Genomic DNA, 25,664 nt, shown 5'->3' with positions numbered 1-25,664 from the left:
ACACGCTACGTGCTAATGTATTCTGTCTTGCTCTCTTCTCCTCCTCCCTTCCCCCCCACTTTAGGATCAATGGAGGAATAGGGAGGAAGATACACAGATTAGACAGACATGTTTGTCTACTAATAAGGTAGATTTCAGGTTAAATAAAATGTGTAAAAACAAAAGTAATTTTTAGGAGATTAGACAAATTTATAATAGTTGTCGCCTGAAAACACTTGAAACAGAGCTTATTTTTAACAGTGCTTATTTTAATTTATGATATTGAAATAGGACCAGTATAGTATCAAGAGACAGACTGTGAAAACCCTTACTCATGTTGAATACTACCTTACCCCTCCTATAGTCCCAGTGAAGTTATTCATGTGAGTAACTATTCAATGAGGTGAGTCAGAGATTCACAATCTTAATTTTTATACTTACTGGGTGGTGACTTGAGCATTCAAACACTCGTGCAAACTGCAGTGCCTTCCAATGCTGTACACTTTATGGCTATAATCAATGTCATCCCCTAGGTTTAACCGTGGAAGTGTGTATTTGAAATTACTTACAATTTTAATCATTGTGATTGTTACTCAGTATTGCATCACATTTCACACAGGGAAATGAGAACAGTGTAAATCACTTGGAATAATTGTAACCAGATAGAAACAACTGTTTTTTTGTCAAAATGGTTGAAGTGTACTGGCATTTGGGGGGCTAGGATTAGACACAAAGAGAACTATTTATTGTTCCCTCCACTTCCTGTCTCTACCACCACATTTTCTCCCCTTTGCATGCCAAAGTGTAAATCTGGGTTCCAACCCTGCAACTTGGGAGTCAGTCAGCCTCTTGGCAAGCACAGGGATCCACTTACTTGCTCAACTTGCAGGACTGGGACCTTGGAGTACATATATATAGCGGGTCAGAAATGTGTACACCGCTTGTATCCTCCACTCCTTTTCCACACAGTGCAGTCCAGTACAATTTGCACCATTGATTCAGCAAAAATATTCTGATCTAGCTAACCTGCCTTTTCTTATTCATAGCTTAGCCATACAATATAAACAGAAATGGAACTTTCTATCTGCCTTACATTGAGCTATAGGAAAAGGGCTTCAGAATCATTTCTTTGGATCAAGAGACAGAAAGAGGCACCAGATCTGGAAGGTGCCTAAAAATCAGGTGCACTTGAAAGGAGAGGGTCTAGTAGAGCAATGGATGAAAAAATTCATTCCACTCAAAAAGAGTGGGCTAAAGGGCAGAGAGAGAGCAAGACAAAAAAAGCTATAGAGAAAAGTGGAGCGAGAACAAAGAGAAAATGAAATTCTTCTTTTTACTTAAATTTATGGTGGAGATTGTATTTAGCAACCAACCCAACTAATTGTTGTAGCCATTTGGAGTTGTAGCCAAAGCAACCTCACAAATAGCTCTCCCCTTGCCAAATTATGGACTCCCCTCATTTGAAAGGGGCAGGATGCAGGCATCTCCCTGCAATTTTTCATTTCATTTTTGGTTATCATAGATATTCCCTTTGGTGTATAGCCAAATCCTCAAGACCTCAAGGATCAAAACTTCCATTGACTGTGGTTTTTAATGTCAATGTTTTTAATGGGATTGGCCCAGTTCATCACTCAGTATGAACAAAACAGTATATTGCCATCACTAATTGACTCTGAAATGTTGTTATGATTCAGCGTTTATTGTCCAAACGCTAGTATTTTTTGTAAATCTATAATGCATATAAAATGTAATTCTATATGACGTTCACTCATAGCAATGCTATTTCCAAGCTCCAAAGAGTTTTGATAGAAAATTTTTAATGAGCCCAAATACCCACCCTTTGCACATGGTGAGCTATATTCAACACTGACATAAAACCTGTGCGGTTATGTACGCTTAAAGAAAGTCTGTGCAACGAGTCAGTTATGATATTACATTTATGTGAACAATTCGGTGGACAAAGTCAGAAACACAAGTGGTGCAGTAGTAAGTACAGTATGATCAGTTCTCTCAAAGCGCCTCATCCATCACATTAAGCGACTGGAGAGTCTTCCATTGTCTTTAGTAGGCTTTGGATGAGGTCTGAAATCCAAAATAACTCACACTGTTTGTGTTTGTTGGGTTACATCCACACTAAAACCTTAAAAATCAGGAAAGTGGTTGAAATACTATTCTAATTTTAGGATTCAAAGATTAAATTTGTCCGTTGCCATGTTGTATCACAGAGATGCCACTGATGTCAGAAGATTTAGGAAACTCGTTGCTGGAACCATTTCTCCTCCTATATGGAGATACTTCACTAATCTTGTTTTCTTCTTGTAGTTGATTCTTTTAGAGATATATTTTTTGGGCAAGATATTAGGAATATGGGACAGTGCCGTGACAACTCTGGAGGACCAGAGCTTGCTGAGGTGGGAACCATTGTGTGGAAGTGGGGCATGTGTAGGGGGCTGGGGAAGTGCCTTGTCTTATAGAAGCAGAAGGACTAGAGATGCCTCAGGTATCAGAAATTACACCAAATCTGAAATTCCCTAAACTTTCCAAACATCAGCACTTATCCACACACCTACAGTGTCCATCTCTAGTCAAAATGGAGAGATCTGAATTGAATATTAGTAGCTCTATACAGCTTCACAGTAGAATTAAGGTAAATCATGGGTGCCATCCAACATGAGAAAGGAAAACATTGGACCTTTATTTCCCTAGTAGAAATTCCAGTTGACTTCATTAGAATCCATGAAATTTTCTCTACAGGATCAATAGTCCCAGGAACCAATAGCCCAATAGAGCCATTGCTCTGTTCCAAATTTTCTGTTTTATAATTTCATATATAAATTCACACTAACATTGGGAAGCACCAGGGCAGATTAATGAGTTTTATGAGGAAGTTGAAGCCTGACTGTCTAGGTAGGTACAGAGCGTCCCATCACTACAGTAGCTGAGTGCCTCCCAAACATTGGTGGATTTAGCCTCAAATATCCCTCCTTTTCCATTTCACAAATGAGGAACAGAGAGATGACGTAGGTTGCCCCAGGAAATCAGTGTTGGAGCCCAAAACTGAAACCAGATCCCCTGATTCCCAGTCCTGTTGCACAAAGTCATCCTTTGCCAGTGGTGAGGGGGGAGCACAAGCAGCACCAACCAACTGCAGAAGCCTTTAACATGTTTCATTGCTGAGTGCCAGTGATGGGGCCTGCAGATGATGTAATCCTCTCCTATTGGCCCACAGAGAGTGTGATGTTGCCTGCTGTGATCCTGGCCCAGCAACCCTGCAAGATCTCACTGACTTGTCTTTCAGTAAACTGCAAACATAAAAATCGGTTCTTATTGTGGTTTGCTGAAGATCTGATTAGCAAGGTTATACTCCGTGTGTGTATGCATTTATGTATGTATATGTGGATACAAATATATATTTAAATAGGTGTATGCATAAATATACATTAATGCACACAGAGGCTTAAATATGCACGTATTTTATCTTTAAAAACTACAGATGCACACAAATAAAAAGATTTTGATTTTTTTTAAATGGACTTTCTACGTGAAATGTGAAATCAGTAATGCTCACGTGGTCACAGGCTGCTAAATAATTAATCAATAGCAGCAGTGTGGCAGTTTGAAATGTAAATGTGATGGATGAAGGTGTGATGCTTGTCATCAAGTAGAAAATGATGTGACTGGAATGGATAACCTCCAGTACTTGCTGACTGGGAAAAGCTTGGACACAAAGATAAAGTAAAGCCATCAGACAGTAGCTCCGGCAACCCCTAATTCTTGCCTTTGACCCACAGTTCACTTTCATGTCCCTGTCCCAGAAGAGATGTTTAAAAAAATGATGAAGAGAGGTCTTGGGGTGAGGAAGGGGAGAGAAAACCATCTAAAGAAATGTTACCTGACAAGGCTTCAGGCTACATATTTGAGAACCCTTCTTTTTTCTTTATGTTCTCCTTCTTCCATTCAAAAAAAAAATGGAAGCTTCTTTTTTCTTTCCTTTTTTCCCAAATTCTCTAGAGCCGTTCCTGCAAGTGGTTCTGTGACTCGGAAACTGACAACAGCTGCATGCAAAGGAACAAAGAATGAGACTGACAATTTGGAGTGTGAGCAGGTGAGAGAGACACCTCTTACTTATCAAACTAGGCTGTAAAAAATTGCTCTTTTTACTCAGTGTACTAGAAATAGACCTGATTTAACTAGGCATTGATCCAAATTATTTATTTGTGCCAAGATGTGATGCTAATTGAATTTTTAGGTCAACTAGTTGTCTGTAGCTTCTCCATTCAACTACTGTAAGGGAAGTATAGCTCTAAATTGGAAAGAGGGAAATCCTCTTTCAGAATCATTATTGTACATTATTCTACAGGAGAATTTATGCCACTATGGTAAAGGGTCTACAAGAATGTCCACCAAAGAGTATGTTTTCTGGGAGTTTATAACTTTGTCTGTCTGTCCAGAAACGTGATGTACTAGGGCTCAGCCAGGGAGAAATGTATTTTTGTAAATTAATAATAAATTATTTTTATCTATTTCTCCATTTTAGAAATGCAAGACTGCACATAGTGTTTACCAGTTTGGTTGCTTTTTTTTTCCCCTATAAGTCAAAATTACATTTTATTGTAAAATACATTTTGAGTGGTCACAATCTGAACGAGGCTCTTTTACTTTTAAAAAAAAATCAAACGTCCACTCTTTTAAGCAAATGAATAAATGTGATGACTTCACATTATATGGATGTTTTAGACTGTTCTGAAGTCTACATTGGTAAATATCCATTTTAGGTGGAAGCTAAAAGTATTTATATAATAGGCCACTGAGGTACAAAAATAGCTTTTATAGTTTTTTAGGCACAAAGAGTATATAAATATATGCAATTAAGAGTTCTTTAAAAATCTGTAAATACTGTACATATTTTACCATTGTAATGGCTTCAGTAGCCAACATTCATGAGTTAATTCTCATATACTTCCGTGAAAGATTATCTTTTCTTTTTTTCCTTTTCTGTGATTTTAAAATTATGTTTATATTATCATTATACAAAAGAAATAAGGAAATGAGGAAATACAGAAGTTATTTATACAGAAGTAAAAGAGCCTAGTTTAAATTTAAAAAGCCAAGATTTCAGAGGCTACACTAAAACAGAAAGTCTATTTTACTCTTTTCCATAATAAATATTTCATTTTTACATTGGGCCAGATCCTCAGCTGGTGTAGCTCTCTTGAAGTCAGTGACCTTCAATGTATTGCCAGCTAGCTAGCTGTGCTATTTACAGAACACCAAACACTTCAGTATCTAAGCACTGATTTTTCTGCTCATAGGTCCTTTCCATATATAGGAGTAATACTGTTGGTTGATATGGAGTTAAGCTTTGATCTTAATTTTCTGGCATTTTAATACAGTCCTTTAGTTTTATAGATCCAGGGCCTGATTCTTGTTTACGCTAAGGTATCTTTACACAACTTTTGCATTTACGTTTATACCCTTTAAGGTCCTTTTATATTGCCAGAGTGATGTAAAGGTGTCTTCATGTAAACGAGAATCAGGCCTCTGGAACTTTGTGATGGTTTTGATTTGACAAGCACAAGGATATGGTTACCATACAGATTGTGTATTTTCTGAAGGATATGCTCTTACATTTGACAGCCTCTTAAAGATAGCTGGCGTAACGGTCTAATATCGGGTGTTGCTGGTCTGTCTCTCCACACCATATTAGCAACATTTGTTGCTTTCAGGACTCCCTTCTGTTTCGGCAGTTGTATTGCAATTAATACAATTATATTAATGTCGCTTGATGCAACAGTTTATTTTATGTGTAGTTTTCAAAACTGTTTTTTCTTTAGTAAAAAATTAAAACACATACATCCATAGTTCTCAACAAGGAGATTTCCCATCTACAGGGCCACTGTCTGTCCTCAGATGCAAACATAGAGTTCCAGTGGGTTCCAGTGGGGACTCTGTGCTTATCTGAGGACTGAATTTCACCATTAGTTTCTAATCTGATGGAAAGGCACTATCTCAGGAGAGTGCTATCACTGAGTTTATTTATATCTATACATGTGCTTCTAGTGAGCCACTCACCATGATATCTAAGGCGGTAATGCTGGGTTCAGAAATAAAATACTCCACCAATCTAGGAGCTCAGCTCCATAGTTTTGCATCTGCATATTAGTAGTAGTAGTAATAGTAATAATAATAATTTGTATTGTAGTAGCACGTAAAGGCCCCAACAGTCAGGGCCCAATTGTGCTTGGCCCTGTACAAACACATCACAGAAAGGCAGTTCCTGTCCTAAAGAGCTTATTATCTAAGTAATGTAATGTAATAAGTGTAATGTATATGTACGTGTTGTTTTTCCTATGGGTCTCCTTGTAAGATACCAGGTGCATCATTTGCCCACTTTGCTCATACTGATGGGAGTGAAACGTGATGCTATGGATCTCCCAAACCAGAGAGTTTTGTTTCTCCTCAAGGATTATACCAAATCAACCATATTTCATCATGAGGAATAACTGCTTTAACCCACAGTTGATTTCATATGGCATATTTCACTAGTATGCCTTCTGAAAATCCTTGCAAAATACACTATAGACCTAAAGCATGATCTCCTTTTCCGAAATGAATGGCTTTGATTACTGGTGTATTCATTTTGTAAAAGGTACAAAAGGATACAAATGTGCCTTTCTATTTCATGTAATGCCAAAGGAAGACCTTATTGCCCTTTTATTTCAATTCCCCCAATCTGAAAAATAAAAACATGAGTTGATTATATGTTTTTTACCATTAAATGCATTATTGCTTTTGTGTTTTGACATTTAATTCCTCTTACCAAAATACATGGTAGGAATTAAAAAGTTGAAACCTTTTATGGGTCTGATGTACAATTCCCTTCTGTGTACTTCAATAAGAGAAACAAAACAATAAAACCTTAAAGCAGGTAACAGTGAAACCCTCTGAAAAGGAAGTCTTTTTCACACTGAACAACCTAACTATGGTCCCAGTCTTACCATCCTTATTCAGGCCAAAGTCTCTTTGAAATTAGTGGAAGTTTGGAATGAGTCAAAGCTGAATAGGATCTGCAGCTTTGAGCCTATAGCTGTACTGTGCACTGAGGAGCAGATTTAAGGGTTACTGGCCAGTCTGCAAATGAATTTTGGAGGCCAAATGACAGGGTCTGCCCTGGAGCTTAAGAGGATTTGACCGGAGGCTGAGAGGAGTGGCTGTGGGGAGCAAGCCATCAGGTACAGCTCTGCCCGTGCTGAAGCAGGCAGGCAGGTGTGCAATGTTTGGGTGGCATTGCTGTGCCAGCTTCAGGGGAGCAAGCAGCCTGGGTTCCAGCACATGGACAGGAATCAAGTTTTGTGGGCTGATCAAAAGATCTCTATGTATATGAACAGAATCAAAGTTTGTTGCTGTATGATTTGGCACTTGGCTTTCTGTGGAGTAATAGAAACAACTACCTTTCTAGTACTGGCTCTCTCTTGCATTTATTCTCTTTTCTCTTCCTGCTGGTGTATCCTTTCCTCAGTCTTTCTCAGTATTTTTCCTTCAGTCTAACTTGTCTGTACTGTTAAAACTGTCCCCTCCCTTTTCTTCTGCCCCAGCCTTTTCTCTTCTTGTGCTGTATTCTCTCCCTCCTTTCTCCTGTTCTTTTAGTTTCTCCTTCCCTCCCTCCCTCTTGTGCTCTCTTCCTCCTCTGTCTCTTACTCCTTTCCTTTCAGCTCCTCACTCCTTCCACTGGCTCCTTACCTTGTCCTCCCCTTCAGTGCTACCCAAACTCCTCTGCCTCTCTCCACTCCACCTTCCATTCTCACTCACTGTGTATTCTGTACCCCTGACGTCCCTTCCATACACACCCTCCATCACTATCACCCCTCCCTCAGGTGTGCACGCACCTCCTTCCATACACCCCACAAAGAGACATTCTGCCATGCTTTCACTCCCACACACACTGCTGCCCACTCAACCCAACACACTTTGAATTTTCCCCCCTCTCCTCAAGCCAGGATATGAAGGAGGGCACAATTTTCTCTCCTCCACGCCAGAAGAGGGATCTGAGACTGATGTAAGGGATCATATCTGAGCTAGCCAGAGTGGAGGGAGCAGGGAAGAGAGACTCACTCAATGCAGGGAGAGCAGCTGATCAAGTAGCCAGCTGGGAGGCTGGCAGTGAGGGTGAAGGGGCACAGAGTTAGCCGGAGCCAACAGTGTCGGACAGCAAGAAGGGAAAGACTTGGAACCCAAAGTGAGCAGGGAAGAGCTATTCTGGCCATCTTTGATCTAAGAATTATAGCTTCCCAAGATCACAGCAACTCAGATTGCATTAGAGATCGGGGTCTGGTTGGTTAGCTACTACTCATGCTGCCCCTGAGATCCTCCGCTGTTTGAGCTTCTCAGCGCAATAAAACAATTTGGGATTTCCATGCCTTAACAAACAGATTGCATTGTGAGTTCACCCATGGATGTAAAGGTGTAGTTTCCAACTATCAGTTCCACTTGTGTGCTCACAATTCCGCCTGCAGCACCAGTACTTTCTGTGGATGTGGGGAGAGCTCACACGAAATTATGGGTAAATAAGCAGAAGCTGAGTTCTAGCACTGAAAATCAAATCCCTAGTAAATAATCCTGATTACAGACATCAGGAGGAATAGGACCTAGGCCCTTCAGCAGGGAAACACAGGCATATGCCACTTGAGTTGAGGACTTTAAGCTGATGGTAGTAGTAGGCTTTCATCCCTTCTGTAGTCCAACCTCTAGACAAGTCTTGTGATTAAAGCATGAGACTGAGAATCTAAAGATCTGGAGTCTGTTTCTGCCATTAGCTTTTCCACAGACCAGCGATGTAATCTTGGACAAGTCTTTTGGTCTCTCTGTGCCTTAGTTTCCCCATCCAGGGATAATAACTACCTCAGTGAGCTGTTGCAAAACTAAATATATTCATATTGGTAAAGTGCTTTGATATTCTCAGAGAAGAAGGTGCTATAGAAGTGCAAATAACTATTATCAATGAAGTCAGTGTGACCAAAGTCTTCATTGAGTTATTTTGGATATTGTATTTCTTCTACACTCCTTTCTTACTAATAAGGAGATTAATTAATGCAGAACACATAGGTATCTCTGTCTCCACAGATTACACAATGGATTTTGAGTCATTCCTCCTCATTTCTTTTTCTGGAGACAACAGTGTCTAACAACTGCTGAATTTACTGCTGCTTATCTTGAAAGGGAGCTATTACTCAAAATGTGGAACTTGGGAGCAGGGATTTCAGTTCAAATGGAAATTTTATGGAACAGATTTCACCCTATCGTCCAGAAGTAAATGTCAGCACTCTCCATAGTTTGAAACTTGCTGTTTGTTCAGCCCCAGAAATCAGGTGATGAACCAGAACTTCAGCCCCTCAGAAACCAAACACTTTATGCTTCAGAGAAGTTGGCTGGGTTTTTTTGTTTTGTTTTGTTTTTGTTTTTTACTTTTTTATAATTTTGATAGATGATATTTTGTTCTGTGGTGAGATTTAATGTGTGTCGCTGTGGAACAATTTCAATTGTCAAAAACAACAACAACAAAAAGCAATATTTCAATATTTCTCAAGAAAAAGCTTCAAAGGTTTCAGATCTTTTTAAAATGTTTCTGCTTTATTTTGACGTGGCATAAAAGTTTTGTATGCATTCTCGCATCCACTATTGTGACAGCTGTATTTAATGAGTGCAAAATGATCAGAAAAACAGCCTTTACTGTGGGTTGCCGTTGCCAGATGATGACAGGATAGAGGCAGTACTGTAATGAGAGAAGCAGCAAAGTAGTTCACGCATCTACGGATGAGGTATTTCCATCCCAGTCATCTAGGTGTACCCTTTGAAAGTACCGCATTGGTCATGTTACCTGGAAGGTTCAACCAGTTTTCTTTCCGTGTAAAGCCTGAATGTTTAAAATTAAACTATATGTTCGTAGCTTGAGGTCATGAAGGTATTGACTGTGATATGTTATTTGTGAGTAAAACACTGAGCTCCTCTAAGAGAAAAAATAAAGTCCCAGTTCTGTCTATAAATACAGGCTTTTCCATAACAGTGATACTGAGCACAAAACATAATCAGTGGAGATATAAGAAATGAAACATTACACACTTAGTTTGCTTCCTAATAATTATGCATATTTAATATCAGAGAAATTTAGACAAAACTGGAAGCAGTATAAATTATATCTAAGTGGATGTAGAGCATTTAGGGTTGTTGTTGTTTTTTCAAAGCTACGTCTTTCCTGACTTCCTCTGGTGACTGTTAGCTTATCGTGCCTTTGTACAAGAGATCTAAGTATCTCATTCTCTCTTGTGTCTCCATATGGTACCATTTCCCAGCTTCCCTCGGTCATGAGATGACAGCAAGAATGGATTGTCAAACTGGACCGTTATGACAATTTACTCTGGGGGAAAAAAATCCTGTGGGTGTTTAAAAGCTTTACTGTAAGTTATATTTGATTAATTTATGCTTCTACTGACAAATAATTAGGTCAGCAATTAATTTTAAAATGCAAATGTGCTACAGGCCTTCATGTTTTAAGAAATACTTACCCTTTGTCGTAGGTTTGTACTTGTGTTAAAGTCTTACTGGATATAGTTGGGTGAAAGAATGAAATTATGTTTTGTAATAGTTTGTTTACTTGATTTTTTAGCAAATATTGATGGCAAATGTTTGTTTGGGAAGAATCATGTGTGGTGGAATTTAGTGGAATAACGCAACCTAGCAGTGTAGAAAAGAATCATCCATCTAAAACAAATATTTTGACACGTGTCTGCTGCCAAATATTTGTCTACCTGGGTGGATCAGACACAGACAGACAGACAGTGATATCAGTAGCACAGGGCTTTGTCAAAGTCTTACATGCCTGCTTATGTGTCCTAAAAAAACAGAAAGGAAAATGTACTTAATAACACTACTAGTTTTGTTCATAGAGTGCCTATCTACCACTATATCTTGGGGGCTTTATAATAAAACAAATACAGATTAAAGGCCCAATCCTGCCTAAGTGAAGCTAACTGGAGCTTTGCTATGGCCCTTTAGGAGACAATGGCCTTTAAGACTGGGTCTTACATGACTGAAACATACAATATTTTATAAACTATTCAAAATTAATATGAAGTCATAAATAAAAGTCAACATCCCATGCCTGAAGTCAATGACCTTCACCAATTAACAGGTGTTTTAAATCCACTTAATAGAGGTTACTTTTGTGAAAAAAAAGGAGGGCACTCCATAGCCTCCTCACTATAGTGGCAAAGATATGGCCAGTGATATGTACTGTGAAACTACATTGACTTCAGTGAAAAGTTCTTCTTAATTTCACTGGGGAGTGGGGGAGATCTAAAGCATGCTTGTTGCATCTCCTGCTCCTGAAAACCTTAAGTTCCTATAGCCCCCATTCTCTTGAGGACAGAATATATATACCTGCTATCATGACCCCTGGTTTTTCTAGGTTTCTCCTGGAAAGAGAGGGGTAAGTAGAATAATGAAGTCTCACTTTATATGAGAAGCTTATGCTCTAATAAATTTGTTAGTCTCTAAGGTGCCACAAGTCCTCCTGTTCTTTTTGCAGATACAGACTAACACGGCTGCTACTCTGAAATCTAACTTTATATATAGGAAATGATCCTTTTTTTCTGCCCACATTTGTGAGAAAGAAAAACACAAATGTAATTGGATTCATAATGCAGGTTGCTTGATGCTGTCTGGAACTCAGAAGCTTGATATTCCCAGAAGGGAAGGAAGAAAGCTTATTTTCACTAACCAACCATTTCCCACACCAGTTATTGCATTTGTGTTGTTTACCTACTGTAATGAGCTGATAGGCCTTTTGTTTTTATGGTGGAGGGGATCGGGTACTAAACTTGTTCATGGAATAAACTGAGCCTGGAATGAGAAGAGCGCTTTCTATGTGGTGTTCAATGCAATCTTGTTTAATGTGGGTTAGAGCAATAGCAGATTTTGTCTCATATGAAAGATTAATATGTAAAATACAGGTTAACCTTGCAAGCGTGAGAGACCCTCTGTTGATCTTATTGAAAATAAGAACTAGAACGATGTTGTTGATGAAAGCTTGAGTTGGTCAGAAAGTGTGCATTAAATAATAGAAAAGAAAAGGAAATAAATGTGAAGGGCCTGATAGTGGAAGTTGATGTTGTTCTGCAACTCACAGAAGCTGATTCATAATAATGGGTAGAATACTGTTCCAGACTGATACATCTGTAATATTGACAGCATAATCCTGAGAGATATTCAGAACCAGAATTATAAATACACAGCACCTCTCAGAACATGGCCCAGAGTTTATATATCATAAACCTGATATGAATATGCAAGACACACCTGAAATGCTGTAAGTTTACGTAAGGATGATTATTTCCTCTAGGTAGTAGCTGTTTGTTACATGAAAAATAAATGAATGTAATATTAATAGAGCACTGCACTCTCAAATTGAAAAAAAAAACTTCAATAAATTTTGCATAAAATCATCTTGTTTATGCTTGAAAAATAATTCTTTCAAATCTGCTTGATCTAAAAAGAAAAGGAGTACTTGTGGCACCTTAGAGACTAACCAATTTATTTGAGCATGAGCTTTTGTGAGCTACAGGTTAGTCTCTAAGGTGCCACAAGTACTCCTTTTCTTTTTGCGAATACAGACTAACACGGCTGTTACTCTGAAACTTGATCTAAAGAGGTGATTATAAAAAAGTGTTAAAGCTACAAAAAAAAGTATTTTAAAATATCTTAGCACTCTCAAATTAGATATGTTATTAATATATTTATATTTATTTCCATCAAAACTGCAGTACTAAATATTCCAGCTGCTTTATGGAAGTCTTCTGCTAGTTTCATTTCACTCAGCCACTCATGCTCAATAGTTATCCCTTCATGTAAATAAATATACTGACACTGCTGATGTCACATAGTCTGTCTTTTTCTCGCTCCATCCTTTGGACCTTAGGTGTTTTTCAATCTGCTATGGAGCAATCAGTGAGAATCATCTCTTAGGATCAGATGGGCATATTCCACATGATGGATTTTCTGTAACTACACGGGACAGAGACAGGGTTGGTGGATATCTGTTCTGTTTCCATGTATATGATCCAACGCCCACTGAAGTCAATGGAAGTTTTGCCATTGATGTCAAAGGCCATATGTCTCTAAGTTTGTAAAGTGATAAAAATAGTTCTACTAGGATTCTGCTGGAATCGTGGCATTTTTTTTGAGCAGAAAACAGAGGTAAAATCGTGTATTTTTCTCCAAACTGTCACAGTTGAGATCTTTTTCCTGTGGACAGAAATGACCCAAGGAAGTGATTTCAAATGGTTGTTCCCACTCGAGCTGGTTGGAAATTTTTCATCAAAACAGTTTTCCGGTGAATTTTGTCAAAATTGAAATGTTTCAGATAAGTGTTGATTTTGACTACATTTATTTTTCAGAAAACCCCAAAAGGAAGCATTTCACTAATGTTGAAACATCGTGTTTTGACAATTTCAGAATGGAACATTTCAATCTTTCTTTTCAAAACAATTTTCCAAAACTAAATAAATTATTTTTATACAGGAAAAAAAAAACTTTTAAAAAGTTGTTAAAGGGTGATATTGAAACAACATGTTTTGATTTTTTCAAAATAAAACATTTCCATTGACCTGAAATGAATTTTTTTCTTCAGAATTTATCACCTACCATCATGTTGTCACTATTCGTGTGTACGCGTCACCAAATCTACTTAGACCTGATCTCATTCCTTAAAACTTCACATTGCAACACTGCACTATTTTGTTCATCTTTTCTTAGCTGCAGAAAAGCAAACAGTAGTGCACAGTGTTCTTCTCATCCTGTCAACTTTTTTCAAACAGCACTGTTTTGCTAAACAAGATGGGTCTTCTGTCACTTTTGTTTTAGATCTTCTCACTTAGTATCTGCAGACCTCAATTAGTAAGTGGACACAGGCCGTGTCTATTGTTTGTTGTCTTCTCTGTCCCAGCAGGAGAGCACAGTTAGGATCTGAGCCTTAAATTCTAAGGTGTTGATTCTATTCTTTAATATGGACACACAAAAGCCAGATACTGTTTAATGGTAAAACAGCCACTTTTACAACATGCAGCAATGCTTCTTCGGGTAGCAAGATCACTGCCCAAAGGGAGGAGGTTCCAATGACCTAAACCAAAGCAATGCAGTGTGCAGCTGCAGTCAGACCCCATGCTTTAGGGATCCCTCTTGTTCCGGGACTCCATCTTTAAAAACAGAGAAGATGAGCTGGAGCCAGCAAGCAAAGTTTAACAGACCCACCTTTGAAGACTCAATCTCAACCGTGTGGGAAGAAAGAGGGTGTTGGTAGTTTATCTGTTTTGCCAGCCTGGAAAAGACCCTGCAGCTACAAAAGCTTCCAAATGCCCCAGGGCAAGTGTCACAGTGTCCCACTGGTGCTTCTGTAACTGCCATCGAAGCAGCTCGGTGATAAAGGCATTACCTTTAGAGGAGGAGAAAGTAGAGTGATGCAGTAAATTCAGACAGGGCACTCCCTCCTCCCTGTAAGTTGCTGGGGAGTAGCATTCACCACCACATGGGAGCCAATCAGGGAAGAGACAAAGAGAATGTAGAATAAGAGGGGAATTAGTTGGCTGGAAGGAGAGAGGAGGGAAGCACTGAACACTGTTCCTCCACACTGATTGCCCTCAGAAGATGTCCTCAGAAAATGAAACCACAGTGCCTATGTCAAATGTAAAACTTTCTCAAACCCAGGCACAGCTTCTTGCTCCCCACTCCATCCTATGTCAATCCCCTCGCAGCACCCATAACAATTACGTGTAAGCGGGGGAGTAGTCCCGCTATTGTGGGGAACTTTCCTGGCTTCTGCACTACCCCGGTGAAGTGGGCTAGGGAAAGGATCTGAGTCCTCGCTCCCACTTCCTTTACCCAGTGGCCTCCCTGCCCTTGAGGACTCCCCTTCCACTCTCCTGCCTGGCAGAGTCCTCGCAACCCCAACAAGGCTGGGCCCAGGATTCGTGGGGGGCTCGACCCCCAACCCTGCTGTGGTCACTTAGGACAGGGGCTAGGGTGTCCCCACGCTGGGGTACTCTCTCTGCACTGGGCACTTCTCTGACCCACTGACCATTACATACAATTTGAAGCAAATGCAAGTTATTTAATCAACAACTAATTTTAAAAAGAATAAGGGAAATGGGAAAAGTTAAAAGAAACACATCACCCCGCTCCGTGGCAGGGAACGTCACAAACAGTGTCTCTGGAATGTCAGGGCAGCTCACAGTCTGTTCCTGGGAAGTCCCAGGCCTCCTTCTGAGGCCCTGGCTGTGCTGCAGGGATGCTGTGGGTTGGACACTCGCTCTGGTGGTGGCCCCGCGCTCTCAGGATCTAGGTGGCAGGGCCCTTCTTCCCAGCATTGCCCCCGCCCTGTCAGGGTTACCAATCCCCCTGTGAGTCTGGCCTGCAGAGCCTCTTGGCTGAAGTGTCTCCCTGTGCTGGGCCCGCTGCCCAGGGTCCCCCTCGCTCTCCCCAGCTGCTCACAACACCCGGCTCCGGACTGCTCCAGCCCCAGCTCCAGCTCCACTCTGCCTCAGCACGGCTGCTGCTCTGCCTCCAGCTCCCTGGGCTGCTTCTCTGGCCCCCCTGGCTCTGGCTGCTGCAGCTCTGCTCCCAGGACAGGTCTGCTCTGCAGGCTGCTTCTGTGACTCTGCTCCCAGCACTGACGGGCTTCGCGGGCTGCTTCTCTGGCCCCTCTGGCTCTGGTTGCTACAGCTCTGCTCCCAGGACAGGTCTGCTCTCTCTGGGCTGTGCCTCTGGCTTTGGGGCTGCAGCTCTGCTCCCAGGACAGGGTCTGCTCTCTCTGGATCTGATGCGGCTCTACTCCCCAGCTCAGCTCGGGCCCCTGCTTTCTCCTTAGCTCGGCCCCACTCTGTCTGACCCAGGCACATCCAGCTCACACGGAGGATGGGACCTCCCTGGCCTCCTGATTTCCTGAATAGCCTGCTGGCCCTGTCATTCAGCTGATCTGGAGCATTGGCCTCTCCCCATTCTTCCTGGGGACTGTCAATCTCAGGGTCCTGATTCCCCATCGACCCTTCCCCCTTTTAGTACTGGGAGCTAGCAACTGAAACACCCCCACTGAATGTTAGTAAGGTGGCAACAGTCCCCTTACATACGGAAAAGTGCCTGCAGCCACACACATGTGACTTCACTGGAGAATCTAGATCCAGCCCTAAGGGATCTGGTGCAGAGACCAAAGGAAGACAACTACAATTGAAATGTGTGTAAATTAAAACCCTTCTTGTTTCAAGAAGCTCTCATATCAAGTGAGCCCATTCTATATTTTTTTTAAACTGGAAGGTATTAACAAAGATTGCCTATAGAAGATGGTAAAAGAAAAGGAGTACTAGTGGCACCTTAGAGACTAACCAATTTATTTAGTATAGAAGATGCTGCGTTTCTCGATCCATTCATGTCACTTTGTATTTTTGCACTAGACTAGTTTAAAACTTTGACTTTAACCAACATGAAAGGCCCTTAAACAGTAAACAGCATATCATCAAAAACAAATAGATTAAAAAGTGAACATATATAGCCATTATATTTCTTCCCAGCACAGCTTAGTTTGCTGCACTACCTAGAAGTATAAGACTGGCAGATCTGGGGCAGAGGTATGTAATGGGCCTTTTTGCTTTCTTTTGTTCCATCTCCAGTAATAAATAATCAGTTTTAGAGAATTGATAAAAAGAGACAAGACTGAAAAGTGAATATGACACATTTATGAGATGGATTTTTTTTATCTGTTTCTTAAATCCGGCACCTTTGTTTCAGATCATATTAAAAAAAAAAGAAAAGGGAGAACCACACATCATCGTGCATTGCAGTAGGAATACACATGAATAGATGGATCATACTCTATCAGAGGAAGAAAATTCGCCAAAAAATTACTTGACAAGTTGAAAAAAATTGTTCTATTATCTTTCCAATTTAATAAAACAAACAAACAAACCATAGGTCTAGAGCCTGCAGAGGTTAAAAACATATTGTTTCCACATGAATCCCTATCAAAGGCTTCTGAATGAAGATTCTGAAGTTGAAACTTCATCTGCATTTAAAATTTCCATTAGCACTTTAAAAAAACCTGGAGTTTATGAATCCTGATTTGCCCCATGCTTCCCAATCCTGATTGATAAGAAGGAGTAGCATGAGCACTATTTTCCCCCATCATTCCACCAAAGCTAATGAAGTTGAGGATTAGTTATTTGATCTAATGGCAATAGCTTTTCAATAGACATGCACAGAATCATTGATTAGTTTGTCCGCGCCTTGTTTGCGTTGGAACGCTGTTCAATTTACACCAATTAAAGAATGCTTGGTTTGTGTATTGAAGAATAATTAAGGGATGGGATTCCCTATAGGCTGCTAAAAATGACATCTGACTGGAATGGTGATTACAGCATGAAGGCAGCATTAGTATTTAAATAGTCTGACTGCTCTATAAAACCATTACAGCATCTCACCATGAAAAAGAGCATTAGTTAATTTTGCTTATAACTGAATTATTTGTATGTATTTGCCTGGTCACTTTAAGCAAATTGGACAAGGCAAAGCTTAAAACGAGTGTGCGGAGTTTGGTGTCAGAGGCAGCTAGAGCACCATTTAGGATAATTATGAGATATATATAAATACAAATGAACAACAGAGCTTTGTCAGAGATACTCAGATGAATGCAAAGCATAAAAATAAATTTGTTGCTGAAAGAAAAACATCAGAGGGGAAATGGTATGGTAATTATATAATAATCAAAACTTTACACAAGAAATTCTTATCTGGCCACCACCTTGGTTCTCAAACCGTTGCCCAAAAGTCTGTGGAGCTCTTGCTGGTGGTCCACTGAATGACACATCTTGAGAACCATGCAGTGAGAGATTTGGGTGTGGCCATGGAAAGTGGTGCAGGAGAGTAGATCTCCTTTGTGAAGTGATTCACAGAATGAAACCATTGGAGAACCACTGGCCTAACACATCCATGCAATGCTTTCATAGACAAACTTGGTTTTCCATGAATTACAAGGGGGAGAGTGTTTAAATTAAAAGAAAATAAACTTGGGGGGAATGTTTTTAGCGTCCATTAATCATCCCTTCTAGCCTTTAAAAAAAAAATCTGAAAGATTACAGTATCTACAATAATGGTCCAAAACATGACAGTAACATTACTGTAGCATACGCTGCTTGAGGCCATTCCTATACTATATTTACTTTTCTGTAGTCTATTTAAATGTAGTATATTTATTTTACTATATTTAGTTACTGTAGTATATTTTATAAGGTCATCTGCTCACTTCAAGGCCTCACATTGCAGCCACCATCCTTCCTTTAAGGATTTATGGGATTTCATTTGAAGGTCATCAACACACTCTTTAATTGATCAAAGAGTTCACTGTTAAGGAATATGATAAGATTTTTCCATTTAAGCCTCTGAGGGGAATGAGACTCAGAATAAATTAGATCTGAGTCATCCCACATAACTGTAGAACACAACCGCTGAGCTGTCCTCCATTTTGTTTTAAATTATAAATAGTTTTTTTTAAAACAGCCTCCTGCTTCTGCTCTGCTATTGGTCTTCACCACTTTACTTTGGCCCTTCAAAGTTAATACTTCCTCTCAGTGACCAGCAAAAATCTCCCTTTGCAACAAGCCAGATATAGAGGTGTATTGTTCCCTCCACCCAGGCAAAGAATGCCTGTTAATTTAATAGGAACTATACATCCAGAAAAGGGGGAAACTATACCCTGGGGAGTAGTCATGGAAGATTAATGGCAGCAGGAGAAAAGTGATACAGTGCAGGCAGAACAAAATCAGAACCACCCATAGAAAGCTGGACAAGAGTTCATTTTTTAAAACTCAATCAGAACGACAGGAAAGCTTATTAAAAAATCAGGACTGTTGCAGTGCATTTTTACTTACACTGGCTTTCAGGAGACATGAATAGAAACCAAACAGTAACTCGTTTTTTTTTTTCATACCTCGTCTCAGAGGTCTCACTAGCAAAGAAGAATTTAGCACTTAATTCCTGTACTTTTATGTGGAAAATTAGGAATTTGCATTTTAAAAGGAAATTGCTTTTCAAACTCTCATAAATTTTGTGCCATCATGTGCCAGCAATGCCCCTCTGCCATGTACATTGGTCAAACTGGACAGTCTCTACGTAAAAGAATAAATGGACACAAATCAGATGTCAAGAATTATAACATTCATAAACCAGTCGGAGACCACTTCAATCTCTCTGGTCACGCAATTACAGACATGAAGGTCGCTATCTTAAAACAAAAAACTTCAAATCCAGACTCCAGCGAGAAACTGCTGAATTGGAATTCATTTGCAAATTGGATTGTATTAATTTAGGCTTTGGATTGTATTAATTTAAAATAGAGACTGGGAGTGGCTAAGTCATTATGCAAGGTAGCCTATTTCCCCTTGTTTTTTCCTCCCCCCTTCCCCCCGACGTTCTGGTTAAACTTGGATTTATGCTGGAAATGGCCCACCTTGATTATCATACACATTGTAAGGAGAGTGGTCAGTTTAGATGAGCTATTACCAGCAGGAGAGTGGGGTGGGAGGAGGTATTGTTTCATGGTCTCTGTGAATATATTGTCTTCTGCAGTTTCCACAGTATGCATCTGTCATAAATATAAAGGGAAGGGAAATCCCTCCTGGCCAGGGGAAAGCTCCTCTCACCTGTAAAGGGTTAAGAAGCTAAAGGTAACCTCACTGGCACCTGACCAAAATGACCAATGAGGAGACAAGATACTTTCAAAAGCTGGGAGGAGGGAGGGAAACAAAGGGTCTGTGTGTCTGTCTATATGCTGGTTTCTGCCAGGGATAGCCCAGGAATGGAGTCTTAGAACTTTTAGTAAGTAATCTAGCTAGGTATGTGTTAGATTATGATTTCTTTAAATGGCTGAGAAAAGAATTGTGCTGAATAGAATAACTATTTCTGTCTGTGTATCTTTTTTGTAACTTAAGGTTTTGCCTAGAGGGGTTCTCTATGTTTTTGAATCTAATTACCCTGTAAGATATCTACCATCCTGATTTTACAGGGGGGATTTCTTTATTTCTATTTACTTCTATTTTTATTAAAAGTCTTCTTGTAAGAAAACTGAATGCTTTTTCATTGTTCTCAGATCCAAGGGTTTGGGTCTGTGGTCACCTATGCAAATTGGTGAGGCTTTTTATCCAACATTTCCCAGGAAAGGGGGGGTGCAAGTGTTGGGAGGATTGTTCATTGTTCTTAAGATCCAAGGGTCTGGGTCTGTAGTCACCTAGGCAAATTGGTGAGGCTTTCTACCAAACCTTGTCCAGGAAGTGGGGTGCAAGGTTTTGGGAAGTATTTGGGGGGGAAGGACGCGTCCAAACAGCTCTTCCCCAGTACCCAGTATTAGTTTGATGGTGGTAGCGGCCAGTCCAAGGACAACGGGTGGAATATTTTGTACCTTGGGGAAGTTTTGACGTAAGCTGGTAAAGATAAGCTTAGGAGGTTTTTCATGCAGGTCCCCACATCTGTACCCTAGAGTTCAGAGTGGGGGAGGAACCTTGACAGCATCCGATGAAGTGAGCTGTAGCTCACGAAAGCTTATGCTCAAATAAATTGGTTAGTCTCTAAGGTGCCACAAGTACTCCTTTTCTTTTTGCATAAATTTTGGGTTTCATTTTTTTAAATAGAGAACAGCATTCTCTACCTTCATCCCCAACACATAATAAATAACAATTTCAATTGGTTCTTCTCAGAAAGGGGTAGGCCAGAAGGGAAGTAGAACTAGACAATGAGAGAGGTATTCCCGGTTACTGCTGAGAGGAGGCAAGGTGTGTACATTTAGCCATTTATTCTCCTCAGCACTCCTCAATAGGCACACGCCTTATTCTTTGAATTTAAATCTGAGGGACTGCATGGGAGAATATTTAATTTGGGACAGTAAGTATTTAACTAACATTTGACCATGCAAGTCTGAAAATCTCAGGACCTATCTGAAATATAATGAGTGTTTCAGGGGGTTGTGATTTTTTTTTGTTTGCTTTTGTGAGGTGGTTGTTTTGGGGTTTGGTTGGTTTTTTTGGTGGTGGTGGTAGTGGTGTGGGGGCTTAGTTTAAGATGATTTATCTATGCTGGAATCAGCTACTTGGAGATCCAGCTGCGGTCCAAGATGAGTGTCAACATTTACAAAGACTTCTGGTGAAATTCCCTTTCCCCGCTCCTCCCACAGGAAGATTACAACATGAGTGTTGGCACATAAGCTAGCCTGAGCTTGATGACATTCAATCAAAAATTAGTTAGCAATAAGGTTAGTACAAATCATCATTTGATATATTACTGAGTCATATGGGGTGAGGCGGCTGCTCTCATTTTGGCCCTGCTTCTCTTGCTCAGTGCATCATCCACACGGAAACCGGTGGCTGGGTTGTGGTGTTCTTCTAATCCATTCTGCGGTGTTCTGTCAAAGAACAGTGGTCACTTGAACATATTCTGGATTTATCTATGCACAAATTGCTCTTGTGATAACATACAAAATGAGTGGTTGTTTGGAAACAATTGTTTGACAAGCTGTTGACCCTTCACTACTTAAAAGAGTTAAGTATTTAGAGTTGCTAACTGGTAATAACTACAAATAGCCATGCGCCACAGACTTGGGATCTGTAACCAGATTTAAAACAACCCAGTGCTCTAGGAGTTTTGGACCTGAGGTTGACTTTGGGCTCAACTCTGCAGGTGATAATCAGTGATAAGCAAAGCTCAAAGGATTTGGTTTAGTTTCAGTTATGTGCACGCATCATCAAAGGGAAGAACAGCAACTAAGATTTTCAAAAGTGACCAGAGATTTCTTTTAGGTATCTCATTTTGGGGGTTCCAAAAACAAGACATCTTAAGAGGCCTAATTTTAACAAGATGGGTGATCAGCATTTTCTAAAAAATCAGGCTCCTTTAATATATCTTAAGTTAGGCACCCAAAAATTGAGAAACTCAAAATCACTAGTCGTTTTCAAAAATTTTGGCCACCTTTATTGGGCGCTGCAGAGGAGTTAAGTAGTATCTCTGTCTTGGGGAATTTATGCTATAAGAGATCCTGGAAGTGCTCATAAAATCCAATTTCCACTCTTTAAAAAAAAAGTTGTCATGCAATTGTAATGCAGTCCAAAACTCTGCAATAATACATTGTAAGCTGTATTGTGTGGGACCATTACCTTAGAATAGTGTTGCATTTATAAACAAGGGCAGCTTCATAGTCTTTTGACTGTGAAAGGTCCATTAAGTAGTACCATCCATTATCTTTGCATGTGAAAGGAGATAAGAATGATCCAGGTGAAAATTCGTTTTCATAGCCAATATTTTAAAGGTTGTATAATCTACTGGAAAAAGTCTGTCCAGCCCAACAATCTAAATGCAATGATCCTTCATATAAGGATCATATAGGTAAATCACCTTCCAACTAGAGTTATGAAAACCTTTCCAAGTTCAGTTTGAACTAGTTCTGTAATCAATCAGTTCTCATGAGTTTGAGTGCCTTGATTTTCTAAAAGGTCTGAACAAACCTATTTTTCCAATGTTCAAATTTGGGATCACACACATTTTGCATGAATTCACACAAGAATACTGAAACCAGGAGTAGAGCTTGTTGCCCCTGGAGATGTGCCTGATCCATGAAGTTCAAATCTAGATTTGGATCAGAACTGAGGAGTCCCCAAGAACTGCAGACTTCCAAATACTCAATCTGTTACAGAGATAGGTCTGAGCCATTAATTTCTCACATCCAAATTCAGATTTGTATCAGAATTTCCTCAGAACTCAAGAAAGTTCAGATCTAGTGTTGCACTCCAGACACATCTGTAGTAGCCAAATTGGAAAACCCTCTGTGATGTGCACATATTAACCTTCCACAGATCTCATTTTCCTCCAGGGCATTTTGGAAGAGGCCCTGGAGGTTTTTCGCCTTCCTCTGTAGCATGGTACACGGGTCACTTGCTGGAGGATTCTCTGCACCTTGAAGTCTTTAAACCATGATTTGAGGACTTCAGTAGCTCAGACATAGGTGAGAGGTTTTTCGCAGGAGTGGGTGGGTCAGATTCTGTGGCCTGCGTTGTGCAGAAGGTCGGACTAGATGATCATAATGGTCCCTTCTCACCTTAGTATCTATGAATCATTCCTCAGACTCAAAATGCACAAGTGAATAGCAGACTCAAGCAGGCTGATTCTCATTCACACTAAGGCCTTGTGACACCACTCTGGATTTGACAAAAATGTCAAGTTTTGGCATAACTTTTTCAGACACAAGCAAATCTTGAGTGAACCACTGCTGGTTTCAGAGTAACAGCCGTGTTAGTCTGTATTCGCAAAAAGAAAAGGAGTACTTGTGGCACCTTAGAGACTAACCAATTTATTTGAGCATAAGCTTTCGTGAGCTACAGCTTATGCTCAAATAAACTGGTTAGTCTCTAAGGTGCCACAAGTACTCCTTTTCTCACTGCTGGTTTGTGAACACAAGTTGAGTTCCAATCAGTCTTGATTTTGTGTGTATGTTCAAGGTTTCTGTCTAATCCATGCATGTTTCTATTTTCAACACACCCTCCCCATAATGAAAGTTATTTATTAATCAGTTATTTTGCATCTACCATAGTGACTTTGTCAAGGGAAATTTCCTTCACTTCACAGTCCACTTTCACAAGTGGCTTATCATGGCAAAAGTGTGCAGCATATTGAGTACCATGAAGAGAAGAGGTCATAGCAGACATCTCTGTTAATGTTACCTGTAGTAACATGTCCTGGGATGTTTAACAGTCTTCACCTAGCTTGCACAGAACCCCCAACATTTAAAAATAAAATCTTATGCATCAAACATACATTCTGCAAACTCACCCTCTCTAGAGCCTTTTTGACATCCAAGGAGGTGATGAGGAGGAGGATGATAATGATTATTTATTATTTGTGTTATAGTAGCACTTAGGGAACCCCACCTCAGGAGCTGGACATCACTGGGATAGGCACTGTATAAATACATAGTCTGGGCTCCAGTCTAGATGGATCTAGATGGATCTCTTTATGATAGATGGATGCAACAGACAAATTGTGGAATGGGAGAGTGGGAGGACAAGACAACAATAAAATGAATATTTTGCATACCAGGCAGAGGTGTCCGCTCACTAGGTGTTATAGTCACTATCAGCTGATAGTCTTTTGTCGGCATGATGGCAGAGATCTGATGATGAGGGGAAGGGAATTATAGGCATCATGGTGGAAGTATGGGGATGAGGATGGGGGAAAGCACTCTGCTGGCAACAGAATTTAGCAAACCTAATTCAGTGTGATCTGAAGGATTGGGCCATGGAAGTGTGACACTAAACCCAAGGCCAGAATTTGAATTGCTACAGTACCTTAAAGATGGAGATAGATAGAAAGTAATTTGGGATTCCTCTCCTTCTTAATGCAAAAAGTAATTTGTGCATCAGAGGCACTGAGAAGGAAGCAACCCACTCAAGACAGCACGCACATGCCACACTATGGGAGAGAACAAAGAAAGATGTGCAGACATAAAAATCTAGGCTAATCCAACACCAATCCATTAATGACTGCAATAGGCCCAACTAAACATAACCTTTTAGCCTTAGAGATTGCAGCGAAGAGACGAGTCTTGTCTTACCTTAAAGGATGAACATTACCTTTTTCATACAGACACCTCAAAATACTCTTCCAAGGGATCTTTAATACCATACGTTTGAGTATCCTTTAGGAAAGGAGGGACTAGCAAGGCTAAAATCAGGCTGCATAAACATTTCCAACACCATTATAATCCCTCTTTTCAAGGGATTCAGATAATTAGTTTGTTTTATTTTCCTGGAGGCCATAATTTGTCACAGAAACCCTCAAATCAAGGATAGTTTTTTTTAAAATAATTTCCAAACTTTTATTTACAGATATTTAGCTGGTTTTAGTTACCATTTGGGAGGAGGGGAGGAAATGGGTTTAGATGTATAAAATCATTGTACTTCCACTATTACTCAAATGTAACAGATTCAATAACACCAGATTGTTGTCTGTTCTGTGCCTTGTTATTATACTTTCAAACTGGTCTGAAAAAGACATTGTTATGTGTCAGTGTAGTATTCTACCTATGCAAAATTTGCAGTGCTACCAATCAGACTAAGCATGGCTCTATGTATCCTGTCTACACTTAATATAGTGCCTATGCACTGAAATATATTTTGCTTATGCTGTATTAAGTGGTATCATAACATATCACAAAATTTTGGCAAAATATTGAACGATAAACTAGTAACATCTTCACATGATGGAACTGAGAACAAATCAGTGACTCTGTTTGCATCATGTCAACCTGCAGCCGAATGGCAATTCAAGTGGAAGGGGACTAGCAGTAGAAGGGTTTTCTGTTTGTTTGTTTGTTTTGTTTTGTTTTTGCAGGGCTTTTTTATTATGAGGTATGTTAAAAGATCAAACAAATTGGAGTTAATAAAAACCAAATAACACTAAAGTTCTGATTTAAATTAAAACAAAGTACTGAATCTGAAACCCTAAACTTCAGGAAACTTAGGACTCAATGTATCTGTGATGTCATGCCATTAACTTCAACCAGGGATGAATGTGATCTCGATTTTGATACCTGGCTCTGAATTTTGAGGCGTTGG

The 25,664-nt window shown here is 39.8% G+C and overlaps 2 protein-coding genes across 2 annotated transcripts in view; one reads left to right on the top strand and one right to left on the bottom strand.

Annotated features, from left to right (window-relative positions):
• The window catches only part of LOC311530114 (uncharacterized protein), a 289,301-nt gene that overhangs the window by 217,375 nt on the left and 46,262 nt on the right, over positions 1-25,664 (top strand). Inside the window, exons 8-9 of the mRNA XM_084646494.1 lie at positions 65-127; positions 3,991-4,084. Of these exons, the coding sequence (XP_084502620.1) occupies positions 65-127; positions 3,991-4,084 (157 nt within the window). The remainder of the gene's footprint in view (positions 1-64; positions 128-3,990; positions 4,085-25,664) is intronic.
• Positions 13,590-25,664, bottom strand: part of LOC311514361 (uncharacterized protein) — a gene marked incomplete at its 5' end in the record, with an annotated part of 52,837 nt that continues 40,762 nt past the window's right edge. The window contains 3 exons of the mRNA XM_084616913.1: positions 13,590-14,461; positions 21,344-21,463; positions 24,396-24,519. Of these exons, the coding sequence (XP_084473039.1) occupies positions 21,404-21,463; positions 24,396-24,519 (184 nt within the window). The 3' untranslated portion in view covers positions 13,590-14,461; positions 21,344-21,403. The remainder of the gene's footprint in view (positions 14,462-21,343; positions 21,464-24,395; positions 24,520-25,664) is intronic.

Source organism: Lepidochelys olivacea (assembly GCF_965140295.1).
Source record: "Lepidochelys olivacea isolate rLepOli2 genome assembly, chromosome: 1".
Taxonomy (NCBI): domain Eukaryota; kingdom Metazoa; phylum Chordata; order Testudines; family Cheloniidae; genus Lepidochelys; species Lepidochelys olivacea.
The sequence above is the reverse complement of the archived record's forward strand: the minus strand, read 5'-3'. Positions and strand labels throughout refer to the sequence as shown.